The sequence below is a fragment of the Zonotrichia leucophrys genome, chromosome 18, assembly GCF_028769735.1.
Source record: "Zonotrichia leucophrys gambelii isolate GWCS_2022_RI chromosome 18, RI_Zleu_2.0, whole genome shotgun sequence".
Taxonomy (NCBI): domain Eukaryota; kingdom Metazoa; phylum Chordata; class Aves; order Passeriformes; family Passerellidae; genus Zonotrichia; species Zonotrichia leucophrys.
In genome coordinates, this window is record NC_088187.1 from 875,105 (window position 1) to 896,587 (window position 21,483).

Genomic DNA, 21,483 nt, shown 5'->3' on the forward strand with positions numbered 1-21,483 from the left:
GGGTTTGTCTTTATTTCTTCCAATTGGCACTAAAAGGATTGCACCCTCCTGTGCAAGTCATCCATGACACCTATACAAATAATTTATCATCCATGTACATAAATTACAGCTATACAGAACAAATTCTGACCCCAGCCCAGCTCCAAGCCTTTTAGCTTTCTGAGCCTTTTCTCTGTGTGTGCAAACCCCACAGGGAAGCCGTGAGGAGGCAGAGGGGTGCAGAGGGGTCACCCCTTAAAGCCCACACGATCCCAAAAACAGCAGCTGCTCGTGCAGAGGTTTCCTGAGGCGCCCAAGAGCTCCTGCTGCTCCTCAGCTTCCACCGAGGCACAATGTTTGATGCCCCAGACTGGCACACAGAGCTTGCGAGGTGAAAACCTGAGCCCTGCTGGGCTGTGAGACATCTCCAAAGGTAACATTGCTGCTGCCAGCTGCCCTGGGCTCCCCAGGACAGACAACACCACCTCCCACGGATCTGCCTTGTTCTTCCTGAATGGAGAGCTCTGAGCTTTTCCCTGACCTATGCAAAAGGTGAAAGCTCAGTCCTGTGGCATGGCTGTGCCCTTGGCATTGTCACACATGTCACAGGGCATGGTTGTTCCTTTGGCAGAGGCATGGGGCCATTGTCACACTGTCACAGGGCAGGGCTGTGCCCTTGGCAGGGGCATGGGGCCATTGTCACACTGTCACACTGTTACCAGCAGGGCTGTGCCCTTGGCACGGGTTGTCAGCAATTGTCACACATGTCACAGTGCAGGGCTGTTCCCTCCGAGCCCATTACCTCTGCTTTCCCCAGCATTGCCATGTAAAGTCCCCCCTGGTGGCTTTCAGAGTGTTTTCTCTCCCCATAACTGGGGCCACATTGTAACCCACAGCACCTTTTCCTGTCCCCTTCAGGGGATGACTCCTGCAAAAGTGTTGATGGGCAGCAGCAGAGACTTGGGCAGGTATTTCACCAGCCCCACGTCCTCTGTTTCCTCAGGGCTGCATTTCGTGGTCCTTGTCTTCTGCAGGCAGTAGCTGGGCTCGAGGCAGGGAGACACCTCCAGGCTGGAAGGGCACAGAGCACATTTCCTGTGATGGGATCTGTGAGCAAAGCCCAGCTCTGCCCCTGCCAGCCACAGCTGCATTTGTGCTCTCTGCAGCTGGGGCTGACTGCAGAGATGGGCTGCTGGGTGCCAGTGTCTGACACGCCCCGAGCTCCTGAGCCCAGTGAGACTCAGGCATTCACAGTTTGTGTTGGCTGGGCCCTGAACCCTGAGCACAGCCCGTGTCCCTGCAGCTGCCCAGGCCCATCAGCCCAGCCATGGCCGCAGGGCTGGGTGCTCTCCCCCCCTGCCGGAGAGCCCGGGGGGGATGCAGGCAGTGCAGGGAGCATCAGCATCCTGATACATTCATAGCTCAGGAGATCTGAGCTCTGCATGGCCCTAGCAGTGCCTGCTTTTCTCCTGCCTCAACGACAGCACCTTTTGTGTAAAGGACACATTATTCCTCACACCACCTCCCAAAACACAAATGTAGGAGAGCCCCTGTGTCCCTGCTGTCCCTGGAGAAGGAATGGGGCTTTGTCAGGGGTGAGGACCAGGGCTCCCTGACCGAGGGGAGGCAGGAGATGTGCAGAGCCAGGATTCTCACCCGACCACGTCCCTGTAGGTTCTCCTGCTGTCCTTGTCCAGCCGCACAGTAAAGGGTCTCTGCTCGGAGCTCCTGACCTTGATGCTGCGAGTTCTGAACCTGTGTGCCACAGCCTGCATGGGGACAGCAGGGAGAGCCTGTGAGGGTGTCCCTGCCCTCCCTGGGCTGCGTGCTGGTGTGACAGGGACAGACAATGGCATTGCTCTGGTTTTCTTCTTTAGCCTCAGATGTGACACAGAGAGAATCCTTTGTCTGGATTCAGAACCTGGCACTGACCAGCAGGGATGAGAGTGACCAGCAGGGATGGCACTGACCAGCAGGGATAGCAGTGACCAGCATGGATGAGAGTGACCAGCATGGATGGCACTGACCAGCAGGGATAGCAGTGACCAGCACGGATGAGAGTGACCAGCATGCATGGCACTGACCAGCAGGGAGGGCACCCAGGGTGTCTGGAGCTTTGGCTTAAACATCCAGACTTTCCCACAGAAAATAATTGCAGGGTGGTCCCAAAGCCCTCTCCTCCCCACAGGGTTGCCCCTTTCCCTGCTGTTGAGGGGAGTCTGGCCCTGAGGATCCCACAGGTACTCACTGAGAACGAGCGTCCTGCCAAGTTGCTGGTCCTGATGATTTCAGTGATGGTCACAGTGAGGCAGCCCTGGCCTGGGACAGAAGCAGAGGTTGGGCTGGGGCCAGGGCACAGCCTCAGCTCAGCTCTGGGGGCCCTGCCCCACATTTGGGTGCACTATGGACACACAGGACTGCAGCAGGCTCCAAGGGCATGGGAACTGTGTGGGGTCGTGCTCAGGGTGGAAAGCTGGCCCAGTGCTAAGGGGCAGCTGGAAGAGGAAGACTGGAGCAGAGGGAACATGCTGGAACCCTGTCTGAGCCTCAGACACGTCATTCCTGAGAAAACCCCAACCAGACTGTGGGGACAGCAATATTCCTGTCACTGGTTCCACCCCAGAGCCCAGACACAGCTGGCACCAAGGGCTGTGGGCAGATTCACTGCCCTGAGCACCAGGAACCCCAGAAAGGAGGAAGAACCCACCTGCAGCCTCCTCGGCAGGGATGGCTTTCATCAGCAGGCCCGTGGAGCGCAGGGACAGCGCCAGCTCCTTCTGCCGCTCACTGAGCACGACCTGCGGGCAAGGGGAGAGCCCTGGCAGTGCCCTGGAAATGTCCTGACAATGCCCTGGCAGTGCCCTGGCAATCAATGCCCTGGCAGTGCCCTGGCAGGGCTGGGCACAGCCTGTCACAAGCACAGCGGAGCTCACAGGTCCAGCACAGCCCCCGGTCCTTGCCTAGACAGCAGCTCCAGAGGAAGGAGGGAGGGTCAGTGCCCTTTTAGGAGATGTGTGCCCTGCTGGAGCAGAGATTGGGGGTGCAGGGGCCCCACTCACCCTCCTGCAGGTCACTGTGAGGTCCATGCCAGGCCCATCCAGGGTGCTTTTCCTCTTGGTCGTGCTCAGCTCTGCCAGGAGGGAACCAGGCTGGGTTGGATCTCCCTCCTCTCACCTGTCTGTGCTCAGCAGAGAGGGATCTCCATTGGGCTGAGCCCCCCAGTGTCCCACCATGGCCTCCTGTCACAGTCTGTCCCTTCTGTCCCTGCCTTGGCAGCTGGGGCTCTGTGCCAGTGGGACAGGCTCACTGCAGGCTCTGTGCCAGCCTCAGTGACAAACATCCCCTGGATTGGGCACCAGAGTGCACTGACAGAGGGGCTGGATGGCACTGCTGGAACTCAGTGTGGCACTGCTGGCACAGCCTCCAAGCACTCCTGCTCCATCCCTGGCAGCTGGAGGAGCTGAGTTTCTAACAGGAAAACATCTGGCTGTGAATCCCGGCTTGTTTCCTCAACTAAATCAGGGCTCAGGTCCAGTTCCCGAGTGCCCTGGAGCCGACCAGAGGCTCAGACTGCAAACCCTGGCTGGGCCAGGAGCCAGCGGCCACCAGGGCTCACATCAGCCTGATCTCCTGGTGGAGGTGGTCAGGGAGGCCTGGCCAGGAACAAGGAGTGCTGCCCACGGCCTGGAGCTCTGCAGGCTGAGGGGGGCCCTGGGCATGGCAGAAGCCCTGTCCAGGCTGGTGGGACACACACACCTCTGTGGGAGGGGCTGTCCTGCACCTGGGTCAGCAGCTCCGTCAGGAACACGTCCTCAGCTGGCTCCTGGGCTGGGTCCTGGAACAGCACCTGGAAGAGAGGGACAGCCCTGAGAGACACAATCCTAGCAGGAACATCTCTGACAGGAACAGCCCTGGGAGGAACAGCCCTGAGAGACACAGCCCTGCGAGGAGCTCTGGGAGTAACATCCCTGGGAGCAACAGCCCTGAGAGGATGCTCACGAACATCTCAGGGATGTTCCTCCACATCCCTTACAGGAACAGCCCTGAGGGACACATCCCTGACAGGAACATCCCTGAGAGACACAGCCCTGACAGGAACGCCCCTGGCGACATCTCCTCTGTCACCCTGAGGTGTCACACGAGGCTTGTACCCTGGACAGCCTCTCCAGAGCAGCCCCGGGGGGCTGGGAGCTGACCCTGGTTCTCAGGGTCCCTGTGGTGTGAGGAGCTGCCCTGGCTCCGTTTCCTGAGCTCCAGGAGGGTGGGGAGCCTGGCCAGAGGCACGGGGACCTGGCCAGCCCAGCCACGGGCAGTGTCCCCTGCCACTGGATGTCACTGTGCCCTCGGAGATGAGTCACTCCCATTGCCCTGGCCAGGCTGAGCCGCTGCTGAGCTTCAGGGGACGCTGTTCCTCTCTGACCCAACCTCAGTGCCAGCTCACCCAAACCCTGGGGATTATTTCCTTTTCACGGGCCTGAACTGGGTAGGATGTGCAGAGCAGGTCCTGGAGATCCCGTCCCAGCCACTCTGCAATAGGTGCCACAGTGAGCAGATAAAAGGAGCTCTGTGCCTGAGCTTTGGAGGGGCTGCCAGAGGAGCAGGGAGGGAAGGGTTAATGTTGTATGGTCAAATTTAGCACTTTGCTCTTCTATCAAATGCCAACCCTTGCTCTGATAGCACCTCAGAGCAAAGCTGGCAGGAAATCCATCAAAGGGTGCTGCAGGAAGCCCTGCAAAGCCCCTGCAGGTACAGGGGGTGCTGGCACAGCAGAGCCCTGCTTGCTCCCAGCACTCAGAGCAGCAGGAACAGGGCTCCTGAGCACCCCGAGCCCTGGGGGGGATTTCAAGGCTCCCTTTGCTGGGCTGAGATCCCCAAATGGCCCTGCCAGGGGCACTGGCTCAGCTGAGCTCCAGGGTCACGGGCTGGGGAATGGGGATCAATCTGGGATCAGCTGAGCTGAGCTCCAGGGTCACGGGCTGGGGAATGGGGACCCAGGCTGGGATCTGCTGGGAGCCCCCTCTGGCTCTGCCCAGCTCTGCCAGCCCCCGCAGGGCTGCTGGAGGCCAGGCTGTGCCAGCTGTGCCACCCACCTTGACAGAGTGCACCTGGAAGCAGACGGGCTGCGTGCCCATGCGGGCGTAGTAGGCGATGACGTCGGTGAGGAACGGGTCGGTCACCAGGGCCCTGCTGGGCTGGGGGACAAACCACAGGCTGGCTCAGCCCTGCCACTTCTCAGAAACCCTGCCACGAGGCCTCACACCCTCCTGGGCACCGAGGGAGGGATGAGCTGTCCTCTGGCCCTGCCACTCACAGGGAGTGGGAGCTGCGCCCCCCTCGCAGCCCTTTCTGTGCGGGCTGGCAGAGGCGGCTCAAACTGCCGGGAAATGACAGCTGGGGGGATTTCAGCACAAGGTTTCTTTCTTGAAATCTGCCATTTCCTGTCCCCTGATCAAAAAACCCCACCACAGCAAATGGCTTTTGTGGGCTGGGGCAGTGTCAGACACGGGCACGTCCTAGGGAGGGTTTGGAGGGGAAATCTCTGCCTGGGGTGGAGAGCCCTGCTGGGCCTGAGGAGGGTTTGGAGAGGAAATCTCTCTGGGGATGGAGAGCCCTGCAGGGCCCGGGGAGGGTTTGAGAAATATCTGGGGATGGAGAGCCCTGCAGGGCACAGAGCCCTCCCCAGGGGCTGCAGGTGTTTTCAGGACGTGGGAAGGTTTTCCTCCTACCATGGTGGCCAGCTTGGGGATCATGTGGCCCAGGGTGCTGATGTTGCTCTCGTACCAGGGGTCAGCCCTGCCCAGGTACCCGGCCACCTCACACAGCTCCTCAGGGTCAGTGTGTTCCTGTGGGGAAATGCAGCTCACAGCCACAGCCAACAGCCATAGCCTGGGACCCCGGACAGACAGGAATTCCCGATCCCACCCCCGGACAGACAGGAATTCCCGATCCCTGCTCTCCCCGGACAGACAGGAATTCCCGATCCCACCCCCGGACAGACAGGAATTCCCGATCCCTGCTCTCCCCGGACAGACAGGAATTCCCGATCCCACCCCCGGACAGACAGGAATTCCCGATCCCTGCTCTCCCCCGGCACTCACAGCCGCCGAGGGCTGGGGCTGCCCCGGCACCACGGGGATGTGGTAGAACTGCAGGTCCAGCCGGGGCGTCAGGAACACTCTGCGGGCTTCTCGCTTCCTGAAACGCGAACGGAGATGTCCCGAGGGCAGGGGCAGAAGGTGGCACCTGGGCACGGCCGGGCAGTGCCAGGACACGGCGGCTGCTCTGCCACCTGCGCCCCTCGCTGCCTCCTTCCCCGGGATGTGCCCTGGGCTCCCAGGTCAAGCAAGGGGAGATGATGGGGAGGAGTTTTTATCAGGGCCTGGTGTCCCTGTGCACCCAGCTCTGCTCCGAGGCTGCCCACACTGTCACCCACCTCACCCTAGCTGAGGACAGCCAGCTGGGAAACAGCTTCTCTGTGGGATTTTTCCGTTTGGCACAGGAAAACACCTTGCCTCGTTTGTTGCTCGTTTAACCGAGCCCCGGACAGAGGGGAGGACACGCTGTGTGCATCACCTGGGCCCCGAGAGCCGCCGGGGACAGCCGGGTGCGTTTGGGAGCCGCACACGGGATCAGAGCCCGCCCCGGGCACCGCCGAGCCCAAGCCCCAGCCCCAGCCCGCCCCCAGCCCCCCGGCTGCTCCCACAGCCCCAGCCCCAGCCCGCCCCCAGCCCCCGGCAGCTGCTCCCACAGCCCAAAGCCCCGCTGTGCTGCCGTCCCCCCGAGCCCGCAGTACCTGAGCGAGAGGAAGGCTTGTGCCAGGCGGCCCAGGACGCGATCGTCGCCCAGCAGCACCACGCGGGCGGTGTGCAGCCTCTGCAGCGGGGCCGCGGGCTCGGGGGGCACCCCCGCCCTCCCGGGGGGCTTCCCGGGGGCCTTCCCGCCGCCGGCCTGCAGCAGGGCCACGCTGTCCAGGGGGGACGGCTTCTTCTTGATGCCGCCCTTCCTGTGCAGCCGGGAGCGTTCGCACGGCTCCTCCGGCGCGGGCAGGTCCCGCTCGATGCCGCTGTCCGTGGACAGCACCGAGAAGCGGCTCTGGCCGCAGCAGCCGCAGCCCGGGAGCGGGTCCGGCATCTCCAGGGGCTCCAGCTCCTGCCCCAGGCACTCGGGCTCGCAGCTCTGCGACAGCGGCCGCAGGAACAGCACCAGCTCCTTCCCTGCGGGCACAGGGAGCCTGAGCGGGGACAGGGGCACAGGGGGGCCCAGGGGGGCACAGAGGGGCACAGTTTCCCTCTCCTCAGGGAACCCGCAGAGCTGAGGGCTCCGAGGGCAGCCAGTTCTCAGCCCCACCTCCCATTGAGAAATCTTGGTGCTGCTTCAGCCCCAGAAGCCCAGACTGGTTCGGGTTGGAGGGGACCTTGGGGATCATCCTCATTCCCAACCTTGCCATGGCAGGGACCCCTTTCACCAGAGCAGGCTGCTCAGAGCTCCATCCAGCATCGCCTTGGGCACTGCCGGGGCACCCAGAGGTGCTATGGGCACTACCAGGGGCACCCAGAGGTGCTATGGGCACCTCCTGCAGCAGCCCAGCTCCTTCCCCCTCCTCACCCAGAAGGAGGCCTGGGGCAGGCAGACCCATCTCCACGAGTCTGGCCCTGGCACAGTGGTGCCCCAATTCCCTGCCCAAGGGTCAGGGCTCAGTGACCCCTCTGGGACAGGACCCCCAGGCTCAGAGCCACCCAGCACCCCCGGGGCACTCACAGAGCTGCTCATCCTCTGTCCACAGGTGGAAGCTGATGTTGGGGCTGGGTAGAGGGGTGCCCTGCAGCCCTTCCTGGGGATCATTCCCTGGGAAAACAAGGATGCTTGGGGCATTTCCCCACACAGGAGCACGAGCCCCAGTGCTGAGCGCTGGCTGGGGCAGCCCTGGGGCTCTCCCAGCCCAGAGCTCCTGGGGTGAGGCCAGATGTGAGGCTGGGGGGCCCTGCTCTCACAGAGCCATCACCGAGTGTCTGCAGCAATACTGGGAGGGAGAAATGGAAACTGGGCCACGGGCAGGAGTGACACAGGGACACAGGGGACACCAGGGCTCCCCGTCCTGTGGGAATGTCTGCCTGGGCTCACCTGCAGGAGAGGAGCCCATAAAGCCGTGGTAGATCCTCTCCAGCCGCGCCGTGTGCTGGCCCCGCTCCGAGCCCCCCTCGCTGCCCTCCACGGCCGCCACCACCTGCTGGAACCAGTGCTCCAGGTCCCCCGGGGGCAGGGCCTGTGGGGACAGGGGCTGTGAGCGCCTGGAAACGGGAATGGTCCTCGGGCAGGGCAGCGGGAGGGCCAGGGAGAGCAAACGGGTCCTGCAGAGAGTGATTCCTGCAGGGAGAGCAAATGAGTCCTGCAGAAACTGATCCCTGGGGGATACCAATGTCCTCCTGTCCCCAGCAGAGACGCTGGCTGTGCTGGCTACTCACAGCTCCTTTGGGAGCAGCTTGGCAGCTGAAGGGCACCTGGGGCATCCTCAGCAGTGCTGGCACTTGGGGTGACCCTCGGGACATGGGGACAGCAGGCACACGAAGGTGACCTTGGAGGGGAAATTGCTGAGAGCCCCTGCAGTTTCTGAGGCAAACTTTGGTGCCACTGCAGCCCCACAGCTCCTTCCAGGAAGGTTTGCAGAAGATTGACTGAAACCTTTCCCCTGAGAGGTTCCTGCAGTGCCCAGGGCTCCCAGAGGAGCTGACAGAGTCTCTGTCTCAGCCTTGCTGGGCAAAACCAGCACTAAGACTGAAGGTTCCACCTCTGGCTCTGCTGCTTTCCATCCGAAGGGTGTCTGAGCTCAGCTCTGGGGCTGCCACCAGCACTGGGGAGCTGGAGGTTTCTCCACTTGCCAAAACACCTTTTGCATCTCCAGGGTGTGCAGAGCAGGAGCAGGGGAGCAGGGGATCAGGGGAGGAGCTGCTGCAGTACCTGGAGGCGGGCCCAGAGGCCGGGGGTGTCGCAGGTGTCCCCCAGGGCCGCCTGCAGGGCGTGGGTAACCACGCAGCTCATGCAGCCCCGCGGGCTCTGCGACACCTGGGCAGCCTCGGTGTCCATGGCCAGAGCCCTGCAGATGGCTTCGGGCAGCAGCTCGGGGTCAGCAAAGATGAAAATCCTGCGGGGGAAGGGGGGAGATGCAGCCTCACATCAGAGGCCCCAGGGCTGGCAGGAGCAGCTCCCATCTCACATCTCACTTTTTCCATTGTGGCTGTTCCCCTTCTCCACCCTGTGTGCCCCCCGAGGACAGCTCCCTGCCTCCCAGAATAATCGGGACACAGCAGAATGTGTCCCCCTGATGCAATCCCAGTGTCCCCAAGGCCACGAGGCTCAGCCCCAGGCTGTCTGTTCCAACCAAGAGTGCTGGGAAAGGACGGGGCTACCTGAGAGACCCCGAAATGACAGCACAGCCCCTTCCAAGGGGCAGCACTCACAGCCCACCCCAGGGCAGCACTCACCTCTCCTGGCAGGGGAAGGCAGCGCTGTGCAGGCTCTGCTCGGAGATGACCATCCTTTGGTACAGGGTCCCTGCGAAGCACAGACACACTCGGTAGGAGCAGCACAGCGCTCGGGCAGCCAGCCCGGGCCGCTCCCGGTTCCGCAGCCTGAGGAGGCTCTGCCAAGGCGGGGAACACCCGCTGAGCTCAGCTCAAACAGCCAAGAGCTGGGCCAGAGCTAAAAACAGCCCGGGACAAAGATAGCCCAGGCTCCCGAAAAAGAAACCCCCGTGTGTTCCGGGTGATTTCCTGTGTTTCCCTTCCTTTGTTTGGGGCACTATGAGCTCGGGAGCGGAGGTGCAGGCAGGAGGGAGAGCTCTGTCCCCAGGGCCGCGTGGGGACGGTGTCTGGGGACATCTGAGGAGCACCAGGCGACTCTGAATCAGGAGAGAGGCACTGCCCTGCCCTGCCCTGGCTTGGGGACAATCCCCCTGGGACCCCCGTGCTGGCCCAGGGGAGCCCTGCTGGAGATCCCCCCTGTGCACCCTGAGCCACCCCTGCACCCAAGCTCAGGGGACACAAAGGTGCCCCTTGGAGCCAAAGCAGTGCTGGGGAGGAGAGCTGGGGCTGCTGTGGGGGGCTGAGGCTCCCCATAATGGCACCAAAACTCCCCAGCAGGTTCCTCCTGCTTCCCCTGCCCCTCACAGGATGTCTGCACATGCTCTGCTCTAAAGGATTGTTTGAAAGGCTCCTATCAAAGAAAACCTGAACTGGAGGAGCTTTAATGAGAACAGAGAAAAAGAACACAGGGAAAAAGAAACCAGGTGTTCCCTGCAGCCCCAGTGACACCTCAGTGCCCACGGGCTGCTTTAGAGCTGATCAGCCCTGCCAGCCACCCTTACCTGGGGCTGCCCTCTCCAGCTGCAGCCTGCTGGCATAGTCCAGCCCGATGGTGCAGAAGGGCTTGGGCAGGGTCAGCAGTCTCTTGCAGAAGTCATAAACCCTGGCACAGAGCTCGTCAGGGATGCAGGGAGCCTGCAGGGGCACAGGGAGGTGACAGGCAGTGACCCCTGAATCTGCCTCAGCACAGCCCCCGGGCTGGGAAGGCACCAAACTCACTGCACAGAATTCATTCTGGATTTAAATGTAAAACGTGGGGCAGAATCAGGCCCTGCAGGGGTTTGGGAGCCTCCAGCAATGCCCACTGGAGCCTGGGCACACATTTGCTTTGCCAGGTTGTGGCTTCCTGCAGGCACTGCAAGGCAGAGCCTGGCACTCCCTGTGCCACAGGGACGCGGGAGATGCCCAGCTGATCCCGCCCAGGGCAGTCCCAGGGCTCTGCTGGCTCTGAGTGGCTCCAGGTGGCCTCTCCTGTGCCCTGATGTCCCCGGGTGCTGCCCCAGCCTGTTCCCTCACCTGGATCAAGGTGTACATCAGCGTGTGCAGCAGGGGGATGATGTAGTGCCGCAGGTCCCCTCGCTCTGCCTGTGGGAGCAGAGGCAGCGCAGGCACGGTCAGCTCACTGCGCTGGGCAGAGCAGCCCCAGAGCCCCCGGCGTGGGCCAGGCTCTCTGGGGTGGCACTGTCCCCTCCCCGGAGTGGCACTGTCCCCTCCCTGGGGTGGCACTGTCCCTTCCTGGGGTGGCACTGTCCCCTCCCTGGGGTGGCACTGTCCCCTCCTGGGGTGGCACTGTCCCCTCTCTGGGGTGGCACTGTCCCCTCCCTGGGGTGGCACTCACCCTCTCCAGCTCCTTCACCAGGATGCTGACCAGGACACAGCTGGTTCTGGGGTTCTGGTCCATTCTCTTGTGCAGGGTCCAGCGCAGCATTCCTGGGGGGGGACAGACGGGGTGGGACTGCAAGGGTGACGATCACACCGGGTGACACAGGGTGTGCAGGGGATATCACACAAGGTGGCACAGGGTGACACAGGGTGACAGACGCTGCTGGGGATGTTCAGGGGGTGTCACACAGCGTGTCCTCAGGGTGACAATGCTGGGACTCTGCAGGGGTGACAGTCACACAGGGTGTCCCCAGGGTGGCAGACGCTGCTGGGGCACGGATGCAGCTGATGAAAGATTGGCCCCTCCCGCAGAGGGCTCGGCAGGGCGGGTGAGCGGAGTCAGTCCCCAGGTCCCCGCGGGCAGCGGGAGGAGCGGGGCCGGGCAGGAGCGGGGCCGGGGCAGGAGCGGGGCTGGGGCAGGAGCGGGGCTGGGGCAGGAGCGGGGCTGGGGCAGGAGCGGGGCTGGGGCAGGCGGTGCCCGCTGTACCCGCTGTGCCCGGGCATGGGCAGTGCTCACCTCGGTCACTCTGGCAGGACGGGTGGTGCCCGTCCAGCTCCCGCAGCAGCGTCCGCACCCGCCGCAGGATGTCTGACTCCAGCTCTGCAGGGGACAGCGACACCTGAGCAGGGACAGCACCCCCGGGGTGGGGACAGCCCAGACAGAGCCGGGATAGAGCCCGGACAGAGCCCCGGGAACAGCTCGCACAGAGCCCGCACAGACCCCGGACAGAGCCCGGACAGAGCCCTCCCCAAGGCATCAGAGCCCTCCGAGCCCTCAGAGCTGTGATGGAAACTGCAGAGCTGTGCCCAGGGCTGCTGGAGCGGGTCGGGAGGTGCCACAGAGTGACCCAGAGTACCACAGAATGACACAGAGTGCCACAGAGTGACAGAGTACTCCGGAAGAGTCACCCAGCCTGGGAGGTTCTGCCTGCCTGTCTCACTCCGGCCTCTTTCACTCTGCCTTCCAGACCTTCTCCTGGCAGCCTGCTCCTCTTTACAGGCTTGCAGAGGATAAAAAGCTGAACTTTCTCTTCATTATATCACCTTAAAGGTGATATCACTGCCTGATACATGTGGTTAATGAAATAACTGACTTCTTCGTCCCATTCTGTGAGCAAGCACAGGTCCAGCCTGCAGCTCCCAGCTAGGCTGGCTGTGCTGAACTTGATGCCCCAAATTCCTGCAGGCTCTCTGTTAGATCCCTCAGCCATCTTGCGAAGCAGAGAGAGATAAACATTTGGCCATAATCTCACTTTTGGCTCACAGATAAGTGTGAACTGTTCAGAAATGCCCCTTTGGATGCAGGCTCTGCTGCCTTTCCAGCAGCAGAGCCTCGGAATGACTTCGGGGCTGTGGTGGGGCACAGCCCCAGGCTCAGGGCCAGCAGTGCTGCCCTGCTGAGGTCGGGTCTGTGTGTGCACAGGGAGCCCCATCCCTGCCACGGCACCAAAACACCCCCAGGACTCTGCGTTTGTCTCGTTTAGGAGGTGTCATTGGAGAGATGTGTCAGAAACTGCTCTTTCCTCACCCTTGGTTTCCCCTCAGGGATTTTGGGAAGCTCCCCATGTCCCTCTCCTGTTTATTGGTTTGGGAATTCCGCCTCAAAGGGCTGTTTGAAATGTGCTGCTCTTTTCCTTTGTGAGTGTTTGTAACCAGGGGAGGCTTTTCCTGAGCTCCGCTCTCAGCCCGGGCCTCTCCTGCTCATCAAAGCAGCCCCAGCGCTGAGGGTCCCTCACGGGGCACAGCAAAGAGTCCGACCCAGCACAAACAAGAGGCACTTTGATCTAAAAACAGCAAAAAATAAACCCAGCAACAAAGAGCAGGGGCTTGGAAATGGAATAAAACCTTTCAGCATTGACATCCTGACCCTGGGAGATCAACAGCACCTCTGAAACAGCACGAAAATGAAACATGGGGGAATGGACTGGAATACACACACACAGACAAAAAAAAATAGTACTATAAAATAAAAAATAAAATATACTACTATAAAATAAAAAACTCTAAAATATACTACTATAAAATTAAATAACAATAATAATTTAAAAATTTACTATTATAAAATAAAAAAGAATAATAATAAAATATATTACTATAAAATAAAAAAGAATAATAATGCTAAAATATAATACTATAAAATAAAAATAATAAAATCTACTGCTATAAAATAAAAATATATATTCTAATAAAATATACCACTATAAAATATAAAACAAAAATCATAATTAAATATACCACTATAAAATAAAAAATTACTACTATCAAATAAAGAAATTAAAATAAAACATACTACTATAAAATGAACTACTTTAAAACTCAAATGTTTTGTCAGCTGTGAGTGCCCCTGCGCTGCTCTGTGCTCATTTCCCACCTTCCAGCAGCACCCGGCAGCACCTTGGGCAGCACCCGGTGTTTGAACAGAGGACAGGGGTGTAAGGGGTGGCTGAGGGGGATTCCCCGGCTCCCCCTCCCCGCCCGGGGCTCAGCATCACCCACCTGAGCTGTCCATGGCCGGGCCGGGCTGCGGCTCCTGGGGCACCAGCGCGGGGCTGCTCACGGCGCTGGGGCATGGCCCTGCAGGGAACGGCAACAGCGGGCTCAGGCGGGTGCAGAGCGGGCTCAGGGTGAACCGGGGCAGCACGAAGCGGCCGGGACCCCCTGGGACCCCGTGGAACTCCCTGGGACCCCCTGGGACCCCATGGGACCCCCTGGGACCAGGACAGAGCCCGAGGGGAGCACGGGCGGTGTTTGGGGGAGAATCCCCAGCTCGGGGATGCTGGCACTGCCAGTCCCGGGGCTGGAGCTGCTGGGTGAGCACGGCGCTCGCCGGAGCTGTGAGACCCCCGGAGCTTTGAGACCACCAGAGCTTTGAGACCCCCGGAGCTGTGAGACCCCCGGAGCACCCCAGAGCTCGGAGCCCCCCGGAACTGGGAGACCCCCGGAGTTCGGAGCTCCCCGGAGCTCAGAGACCCCTGGAGCCCCCCGGAGCTCGGACACCCCTTCGCTGCCCCGGCTCCTCTGGGCGCTGCCGGAGGAAGCAGCCGCTCGCTGCGTGCGGCCCAAGGTGTCGGTGGCTCCCCACATCCGCATCCTCCTGGCGCTGCGGGGGCGGGCGCTGCCGGCCTCCCACAGCTTCCAAATTTAGCCAAGAGCAACGTGAGCCCGAGAAACTCCGCTCCCCGCTTCACCTGCCTGCCCCAAGGGGCTCCTTCTGCTCCCCGGCAGCAGAGAGCAGCTGAGGCTGAGCCCTCAGTGCACGGCTTGCTCCCAGTGCTTGGGTGTCCCGGGAAAATCCAACAGAAAGAGATCAAACAGGTCCCCAGCAGGCTCAGAACCAGTCACGCTGCCCGGGGGACAGGCAGGAGTTGTGGGAGAGGAGGAGGAGAGGACAGGCACAGGAACAGGCTCTGAGGAACTCTGGGGTCAGGCAGGGTCCTGCCAGCTCCAGCCGCTGCTTCTCTCTGGCCAGGACCAGCACAGGAACCCAAACAAGCAGAAATTCCCCCGTTTCATGGGGATGTTCCTGACCAACACAGAAACCCAAATGAGCAGAAATTCCCTCTTTTCCCTGGGAATGTTTCTGAGCAGCACAGGAACACAAATGAGCAGAAATTCCCTCTTTTCCCTGGGATGTTTCTGAGCAGCACAGGAGTCCAAAGGAGCAGAAATTGCCCTGGTTCCCTGGGAATGTTCCTGACCAGCACAGCAACTCAAACGAGCAGAAATTTCCCCTTTTCCCTGGGAATATTTCTGACCAGCAAAAGAACCCAAACGAGCAGAAATTTCCCCTTTTCCCTGGGAATATTTCTGACCAGCAAAAGAACCCAAACTAGCAGAAATTTCCCCTTTTCCCTGGATGTTCTCTGCCTGCTGCGCTCCCCAGGGTGGGGGCACAGCCCCTCAGCCCTGCTGTGCCCATTGCAGACCCAGCAGGGCAGCAGGGATGATGCCAGCCCACAGGAAGGGCTCTGGGCACCAGGGCCCCTCTCCAGCCATCCTCTCTGTGTGCCTCAGCCCTCCTGAGAGCATCCCTGACCCCAGGAATGGGAGCTGTCCCCAATTCTGGGCATGGACCCTGCGCTGGTCCCAGCCCCTGCTGGACTCAGCCCCTTTCCCTGGAGCCCCTCCCTGCTCCAGGAGGGCTGGGAAGGTTCCCTGACCCACACCAGGAGGGCTCTGTGCCCTCTGTGTCCTCATTCCCCTCGTCCCCCTCATCCCCTGCAGCAGGCACGAGGCAGAGCTCATCCATCCCCGGGTGTTCTGCTGTCTGCCAGCTCAGCAAGACCGGAGCCTTCTCTGCATTCATCCCATTTCTCTGCAGAGCTGCAAATCTCCGCTTCCTCCCTGCAATTCTTAAAATACCCATGGCATCAGCTGGATTTTATTCCTTTTGAAGGGAAAAAAATGAAAAAGGAAGGGCAAGAAGAAGAAGAGTTGCAATTCTGCCTTCAGGCTTCAATAATCCTGAGATTCATGGGACAAAAACCCCAAATTACCCCAACGCTACCTCCCCAAAGAGTTTGGGGCAGTTTTGGGGAACGCCTGGCTCTAGTCTTAAAAATGCAGGACATGGCAGTGAAAGTGCAGCTCTCCTTTGACCCTGGCAGATAAATTGATGAGTTAAGGGAATTGCAGGGTTAAAGGGAACCCTCCTGTTCCAAACTGACCTGGCTGAGCACAGGGTGCTGAGCACCCCACAAAGCCTCCTCAGCCCCTCCTCTGCAGGGCAGCAGCCTAGGGTCGGAGCAGTTCGTACCAGAGCTCCACCTCAGCCCAGCCAATCCCAGGTGAAGCTCTGTCCCATTTTGGGATCCTCCAGCCTCTGCCTCCTCTCACCTCTCCATCCTCCCCCTGCTCATCCCACTGAGACTCCTTCCTCCCAAGCAGGGATCCCATTTACCGGGCCCAGGAGTGCACAAGGAAATTGTCACCTCCTCCAGGGTTGTCCCTTCCCTAATCCTTATAGGCTGGGGGGAACACTGAGGACACCACCCTGAATGCTGGGCACACCACCCCAGGGCTGGGGACACCCCCAGCTCCCTCTCCCTTCTCTTGGGCTGATCACGAGCAGCAAAGGCTCTGTCACCAGGTGGGTTCCACAGCTCAAACAACGCCCTGGTGGCCTTTGGGCGTTTCTGCGGGGTCCTGGGCAGCAGCAGCAGGGACAGCCAGCAGGTCACTGTCCCTGTGGGGCCATGCTCTGTGTCCTGAAGGGAGGAGGATCCACCCAGCCCTGGGCTCATCCCTGCAGGAGAGCACAGCCCTGTCCCACTAAGGGACATCTCCAACCACGGCAGGGGCTGGAGCTCAGCCTTGGGGAGCCCTCGGGGTGGGACTGAAACCCCCCTGAGGGATGGGGACCTGCCCATGCAGGGAAGCCACTCCAGCCCCACCGTGGTGACTCAGGCTGCCCCCTGGAAATGTGGGGTGGCTCCCCAAAAACCTCTTTCTCTGTGTCACCATCAACACTCGCAAATCACTAAGCCCCAACCACCCCCGGCCAGGTGAAACACAGAAATAGAGAGGCACAGAAATAGCTGAAGAGAGGCAGAAATAGCTGAAGCCACGGAAGAAAACCCAAACCCCTGGGTGCTGGGAGCTGGGCTGGCAGCAACGAGGCTGCCTTGGGAAGCTCCAGCACGTCCGGGCACCTGTCCCTGCTCCCGGCACACCCCAAATGCCATACCTGGGGCCGGGCTGGTCCCTGTCGCCCTCCCCGCCTGCCCAGGGCCAGCGCAGCCCCAGCAGGACGCGGAGCACACCCCGAGCTCTGTCCCGTTCTATTTATCCGCTCCAAAGGCGCCTCCCCACGCCTCCCGCAGCCCGTGTTTAGTTACCAACTCACCGCCCGGGCACGCTGAGCTTTATCCCGGGGCTGTTTGCCAGCTCCGGGACAGGGACTGAGAAAGCCGCGCCTCGCACGAGCACAGAGCGGCTCTGTCCCCTCCCAGCCCATCTCAGCCCTCTCCTCGGCACACCTCAGCGCCTTCCCAATGCCCCTCAGCCCCTTCCCGGCACATCTCAGTCCCCTCTCAGCCCACCTCAGCCCTGCCCACCGCCCCGTTCCCAGCCGGGGGGGGTCGCACCGGTACCATCGGCAGCGGCTCCAGCTCCGGAGCGTCCTGCGGGGGCCGCGGGCAGCGCTCAGCCCGATCCGACCGGACCCGCGTGGGCTCGGTGGCGTCACGGCACGGCAGCAGGGCTGGGACAGCCCCGGCCCGCCCCCCGTGCCGCCCTCCCGCGCTCCTGCGGGCGAGGCTGGCTCTGAGAGCGGCGGCACAGCCTGGCACGGCCCCGGTACCGCCCAGCCCGGGATGGCTCCGGGAACCGACACGGCTGGAGCGGGGTGGGGAGGGATGGGATGGGATGGGATGGGATGGGATGGGATGGGATGGGATGGGGATGGGGATGGGATAGGATGGGATGGGATGTGGCAGCTGAAGGGCCGTGTCCCCCAAGCTGCACTGGGGATCTGACATCGCATCCTCTGGGCTGCCCCAAACTGCAGCTGGCAGCTCCTGAACGCTGAGAAACGGCTCCAGCAGCATCCCTGATCCCTTAACCCCTTACACCCCTCACACCCTCAGCCCTGGAGCTGCAGGGGACCCCAGCAGAGGCAGATGCTGTGTCCCGTTTGTCCCCTCCTCTCAAAGCCTGTCCGTGCAGCATGTTCTGCTTCTGGGCAAAACTTTGCCTATGAAACCCAAGCCCCACAGAAAGATGCCCTGGCCCCTTCCTGGCCCCTTTGGGCTCACTGCTGGAGTGGACAGAGCTGCAGGAGAGCTGGCAGTGCCACATGGGGCACTGGGGCCCAGCCTGAGCCCCTCCTGCTCTCATTGCCAGATTTAACTGCAGCCCTGGCAGGGCCCTGCTCCCACCAGCTCGGAGATGGAAGCAGATGCTCTCCCTCGGGCTCTCACTGCCAAGGAGGAGAATCTGGAGCCCAGACTCGGCTTTCCAGCACCTCCTTGGGGCTCCATTTGCCTGCTGGCTCCTGGGGGAAGGCTCAGCCCTGTCAGGGGGTCCTGCCCGTGCAGGGGGGAGCACGGATGGATCCTGGGGCCAGCTCAGGGGTGAAACTGCAGTGCAATGGCCCTGCAGTGAGTGCTCACCAGCCACAGCTCTGCACGGGCCCCCAGCCTTTGCTGGAGCTGTGCAAGTCCAGCAGCTTCCTGGACACCAGTGGCTGTTTGGAGACTTCCTTGCCAACGTCACATTTCATTCTTCCCAAGGAAAGGAAAGAGTTTTCCGGAAACAGCAGCTTTTTAGATTTAGCATCTCTTTCCATCCCCGGAGTCAACTTTGGAAAAACAATCACAGGGAAAAAAATAGGTGTGATCTGAGAGCCACTGCCAGGACTGTGCTCACAAACAGCCCAGCAAGCACCTGAGGCGGAATTAAAGGCAGGGAGAGCTCACGGTACCAAACGTGGCCCACCTGAGATGGGCCAGGCTGCTTTCCTGGGCTGGGAGGGGCTGTGGGTGGCACAGCTGATCCCAGCCTCCCTCAGAGCCATTCCCTGGGCATTCCCTCCTTTGGACAGCGCTGTCACCAGCCCTGGGACAGCCCTGCCCTGTCACACATCTCTGTGCAGTGTCCCAGTGCCCGGCTCCGTGCAGGGTCACAGCACTGCCCTCTCCATTCCCCAGCCCCTGCTGGCAGCTGCCCTCAGGTGGCCACAGTGGTGACCTGGGAGGGCACAGAGGAACGGCCTGGGGTGACAGGAGGAGGGTGACCAGAGTGGGCCCAGCATGCTGTGCGTGGCACCCAGCCCCGTGTGCCCGGCCTGGGGGGGCTCTCCTGGCACCCTGGGGACACAGAGGGATGTGACAGCTGCGGGCAGGGAGGGCACAGAGAAACCCTTAGCAAGGAAGGGATGAGGGTTTAGGGTTGCACCAGGATAACGAGGTCAAAAAGGGGATTTAATTACAGGGCACGGGCACCAACAGCCCCCTCTGCTTTCAGTGAGCTCCCCAAAACTCCAGCCTGGCCTGAAGAACCACAGCACCCTGCCCCTCAATCACACCTGGCTCAGAACAGATCCTGGAGCAGCTCCCTGCCCCTCAGTCATCCCTGGCCCCTCAATCAAACCCTGCCCAGTACAGACCCTGCAGCATCTCTCTGCTTGTAGAGCTCCTGTGGAAAGGAGCAGCATTCCGAGCAGGTGGCTGGCCACGGGAGCTGGCTCTGAGCAGCCCGGGGATGCCGAGGGTGCACTCAGGGCAGAGCACAAAGCCCTGTGCGCCGCAGACTTGGCTCACGTGCGTTTGTTCGCAGCTCGGCCCGAGCCCGCAGATTTTTGTTTCCCTTCTGGCCGGGGCCGTGCTCTGTGCTCGTTATCGCCGCTGCCATCGCTCTTTATTGCCCTGTCACCGCTGCTCGGCCCCCGGGGACAGCCCAGGCGCCGGGCCGAGGCCAGGGCAGCCACGGGACTGCGCACACAGCCAGTGCCAGCATGGGCATCACTGTGCCAGCATGGGCATCACCCCCGGGCAGCCGTGCCAACACAGCCAGCACAGCCCCGGGCACGGGCAGCGGGCACAGGGAGCCCGGGGGTGGCACTGGGCAGGGGACTGTCCCTTACAGCAGAGCAGAACAAAGCTGAGCAGCGCGGGCTGGCGCCGCAGCAGCCCCCGGCATGGGGTGGAGCTCACACAGACACTCACTCACTCACACACACACACACACACACTCACTCACACACTCACACCTTCACTCACTCACCCAGCCAGGCCGAGCCGGGCCGGGCCGTGCAGGGCTGTCCCGGGGCGGAGCAGCGACCCCAAACAAAACCCGCCCGGTGCCCGCTCCGGGCCACGGGGGCTCCTGCCCGGGACAGGATCCAGGGCCAACCCGTGCCCAGCAGGATGCCCCCGGCTGGCAGGGCAGCTGTCACCCCTGTTCCTCCAGCAGCACCGCCCTCATCTCCCGCAGCACTGCGGCTGCCTCCCCTCGTCCTTCCCGAGAAAACGAACGGCTCTGCCCCAGCCGTGCCCTCCAGGTTCTGGCAGCCCTGGCATTCAGCGCTTGGTGCCAGTCCCAAGAACCCAGTTCTGGTGCCAGTCCCCAAACATCCAGCGCTGGGTCCCAGTTCCCAGACAAACATCCAGCGCTTGGTGCCAGTCCCAAGCACCCAGCACTCAGTACCAGTCCCAGACATCCAGTGCTGGTGCCAGTCCCCAAACACTCAGTGCTCAGTTCCAATCCCAAACATCCAGCGCTCGGTTCCAGCCCCCCGACAGAGCCCTCGGCAGTGCCGGAGCAGCCCCGAGGGCAGCGGGGCACGGCCGAGGCTGAGCCCCAGCTTTCCCCGGGACACCGCTCCCTCCCTCCGGGGCTCTTACCTTGTTCAGGCCGGGCTCGGGGGGCCCAGGGAGCCGCAGCCCCCCCTCAATCCAGCGCGGGGGGCACAGCGGGGTCCAGCAGGGGACATCGGGCAGGGGCGGGGGGTGGCGGCGGAGCCCCGGCGGCTCCCGGGCTCGGCAGCCGCTTCAAAGCGTGCGGGGCCGGAGGGGAAGCGCGGAGTTATTTCGAGACAACTTCCTCTTTGGCGGAGCGCTGCCGCGGTGACGGAGCTGTCCCCGAGCGCCTCTCGCTGCCCCGGCGCTCCCCGGGCGGGCGGCAGCAGCGAGCGGGGCTCAGCCCTGCCCTGGGCGCGGTCCGCTGACAGCAGGTCGGGCTGCCAGGGGATGAGTCTGAGGGCCTGGCACCGCCCCTGGCAGCGGCCCCGGGCCTGGCACAGCCCCCGCTGTGCTGCCAGCCGTGCCAGACAGGGACAGTCCCGGCGCTGCTGCCGCCCAGGGAGGCAGGGGGAGCCTGGATGCCCACAGATCCCAACAAACAGCGTCGCCCCGGGACACCGGCAGTCCCTCCAAGGACTCCCCGTTCCAGGCACGGTGTTTGTGCCCCTGGCAGCGCCTCCCGCCCGCAGCATCTCCCACATCTGCTTTTGCTCAGAGCCCGCTGCCAGCTCGGGCCGCAGCCTGGGCAGGGCCGGCCCCTCCGGAATGCACTCCTGGAGCAGCCTGACTGCCCTGGCCGAGCCTGGAGCGGGTCTGTGCCCGGCACGGTGTCATTGTCACCGCAATGGGACTCAGAGACAGCAGAGCAGGGCTGAGCCCCGGGCCCAGGTGAGGCTGCTCAGGACTGGGGCTCCAGCGGTGCCCTGGCACTGCCTGCACAGCGGCACCTGTTTGCAGGCTGGCACAGCCCCGGGCTGGCACACGGGACACGGCAGGGACACGGGGACATGGCAGGGCTGTGG

General features: G+C 62.1%; 1 protein-coding gene across 6 annotated transcripts; it reads right to left on the minus strand.

The window, feature by feature from the left end:
- Positions 1-6: 6 nt before the first annotated feature.
- On the minus strand, positions 7-20,913 carry PIK3R6 (phosphoinositide-3-kinase regulatory subunit 6). 6 transcript variants are annotated; one of them, XM_064728677.1, is made up of 20 exons: positions 20,564-20,913; positions 13,716-13,793; positions 11,737-11,820; positions 11,176-11,267; positions 10,854-10,922; positions 10,340-10,472; positions 9,459-9,528; positions 8,935-9,118; positions 8,101-8,242; positions 7,738-7,824; positions 6,773-7,193; positions 6,078-6,174; positions 5,706-5,822; positions 5,070-5,171; positions 3,736-3,826; positions 3,039-3,109; positions 2,687-2,777; positions 2,228-2,298; positions 1,636-1,748; positions 7-1,050 (listed from the first exon to the last, which is right to left on the minus strand). In XM_064728677.1, exons 2-20 carry the CDS (start codon positions 13,726-13,728, stop codon positions 894-896), a joined length of 2,205 nt encoding a protein of 734 aa, XP_064584747.1. In that variant the 5' UTR covers positions 13,729-13,793; positions 20,564-20,913; the 3' UTR covers positions 7-893. The 6 variants fall into 6 exon arrangements, with proteins under 6 accessions (XP_064584747.1, XP_064584748.1, XP_064584749.1 ...); XM_064728678.1 differs by lacking the exon at positions 20,564-20,913 and adding an exon at positions 17,312-17,396; XM_064728679.1 differs by lacking the exon at positions 20,564-20,913 and adding an exon at positions 17,306-17,391.
- Between the last annotated feature and the right edge of the window lie 570 nt (positions 20,914-21,483).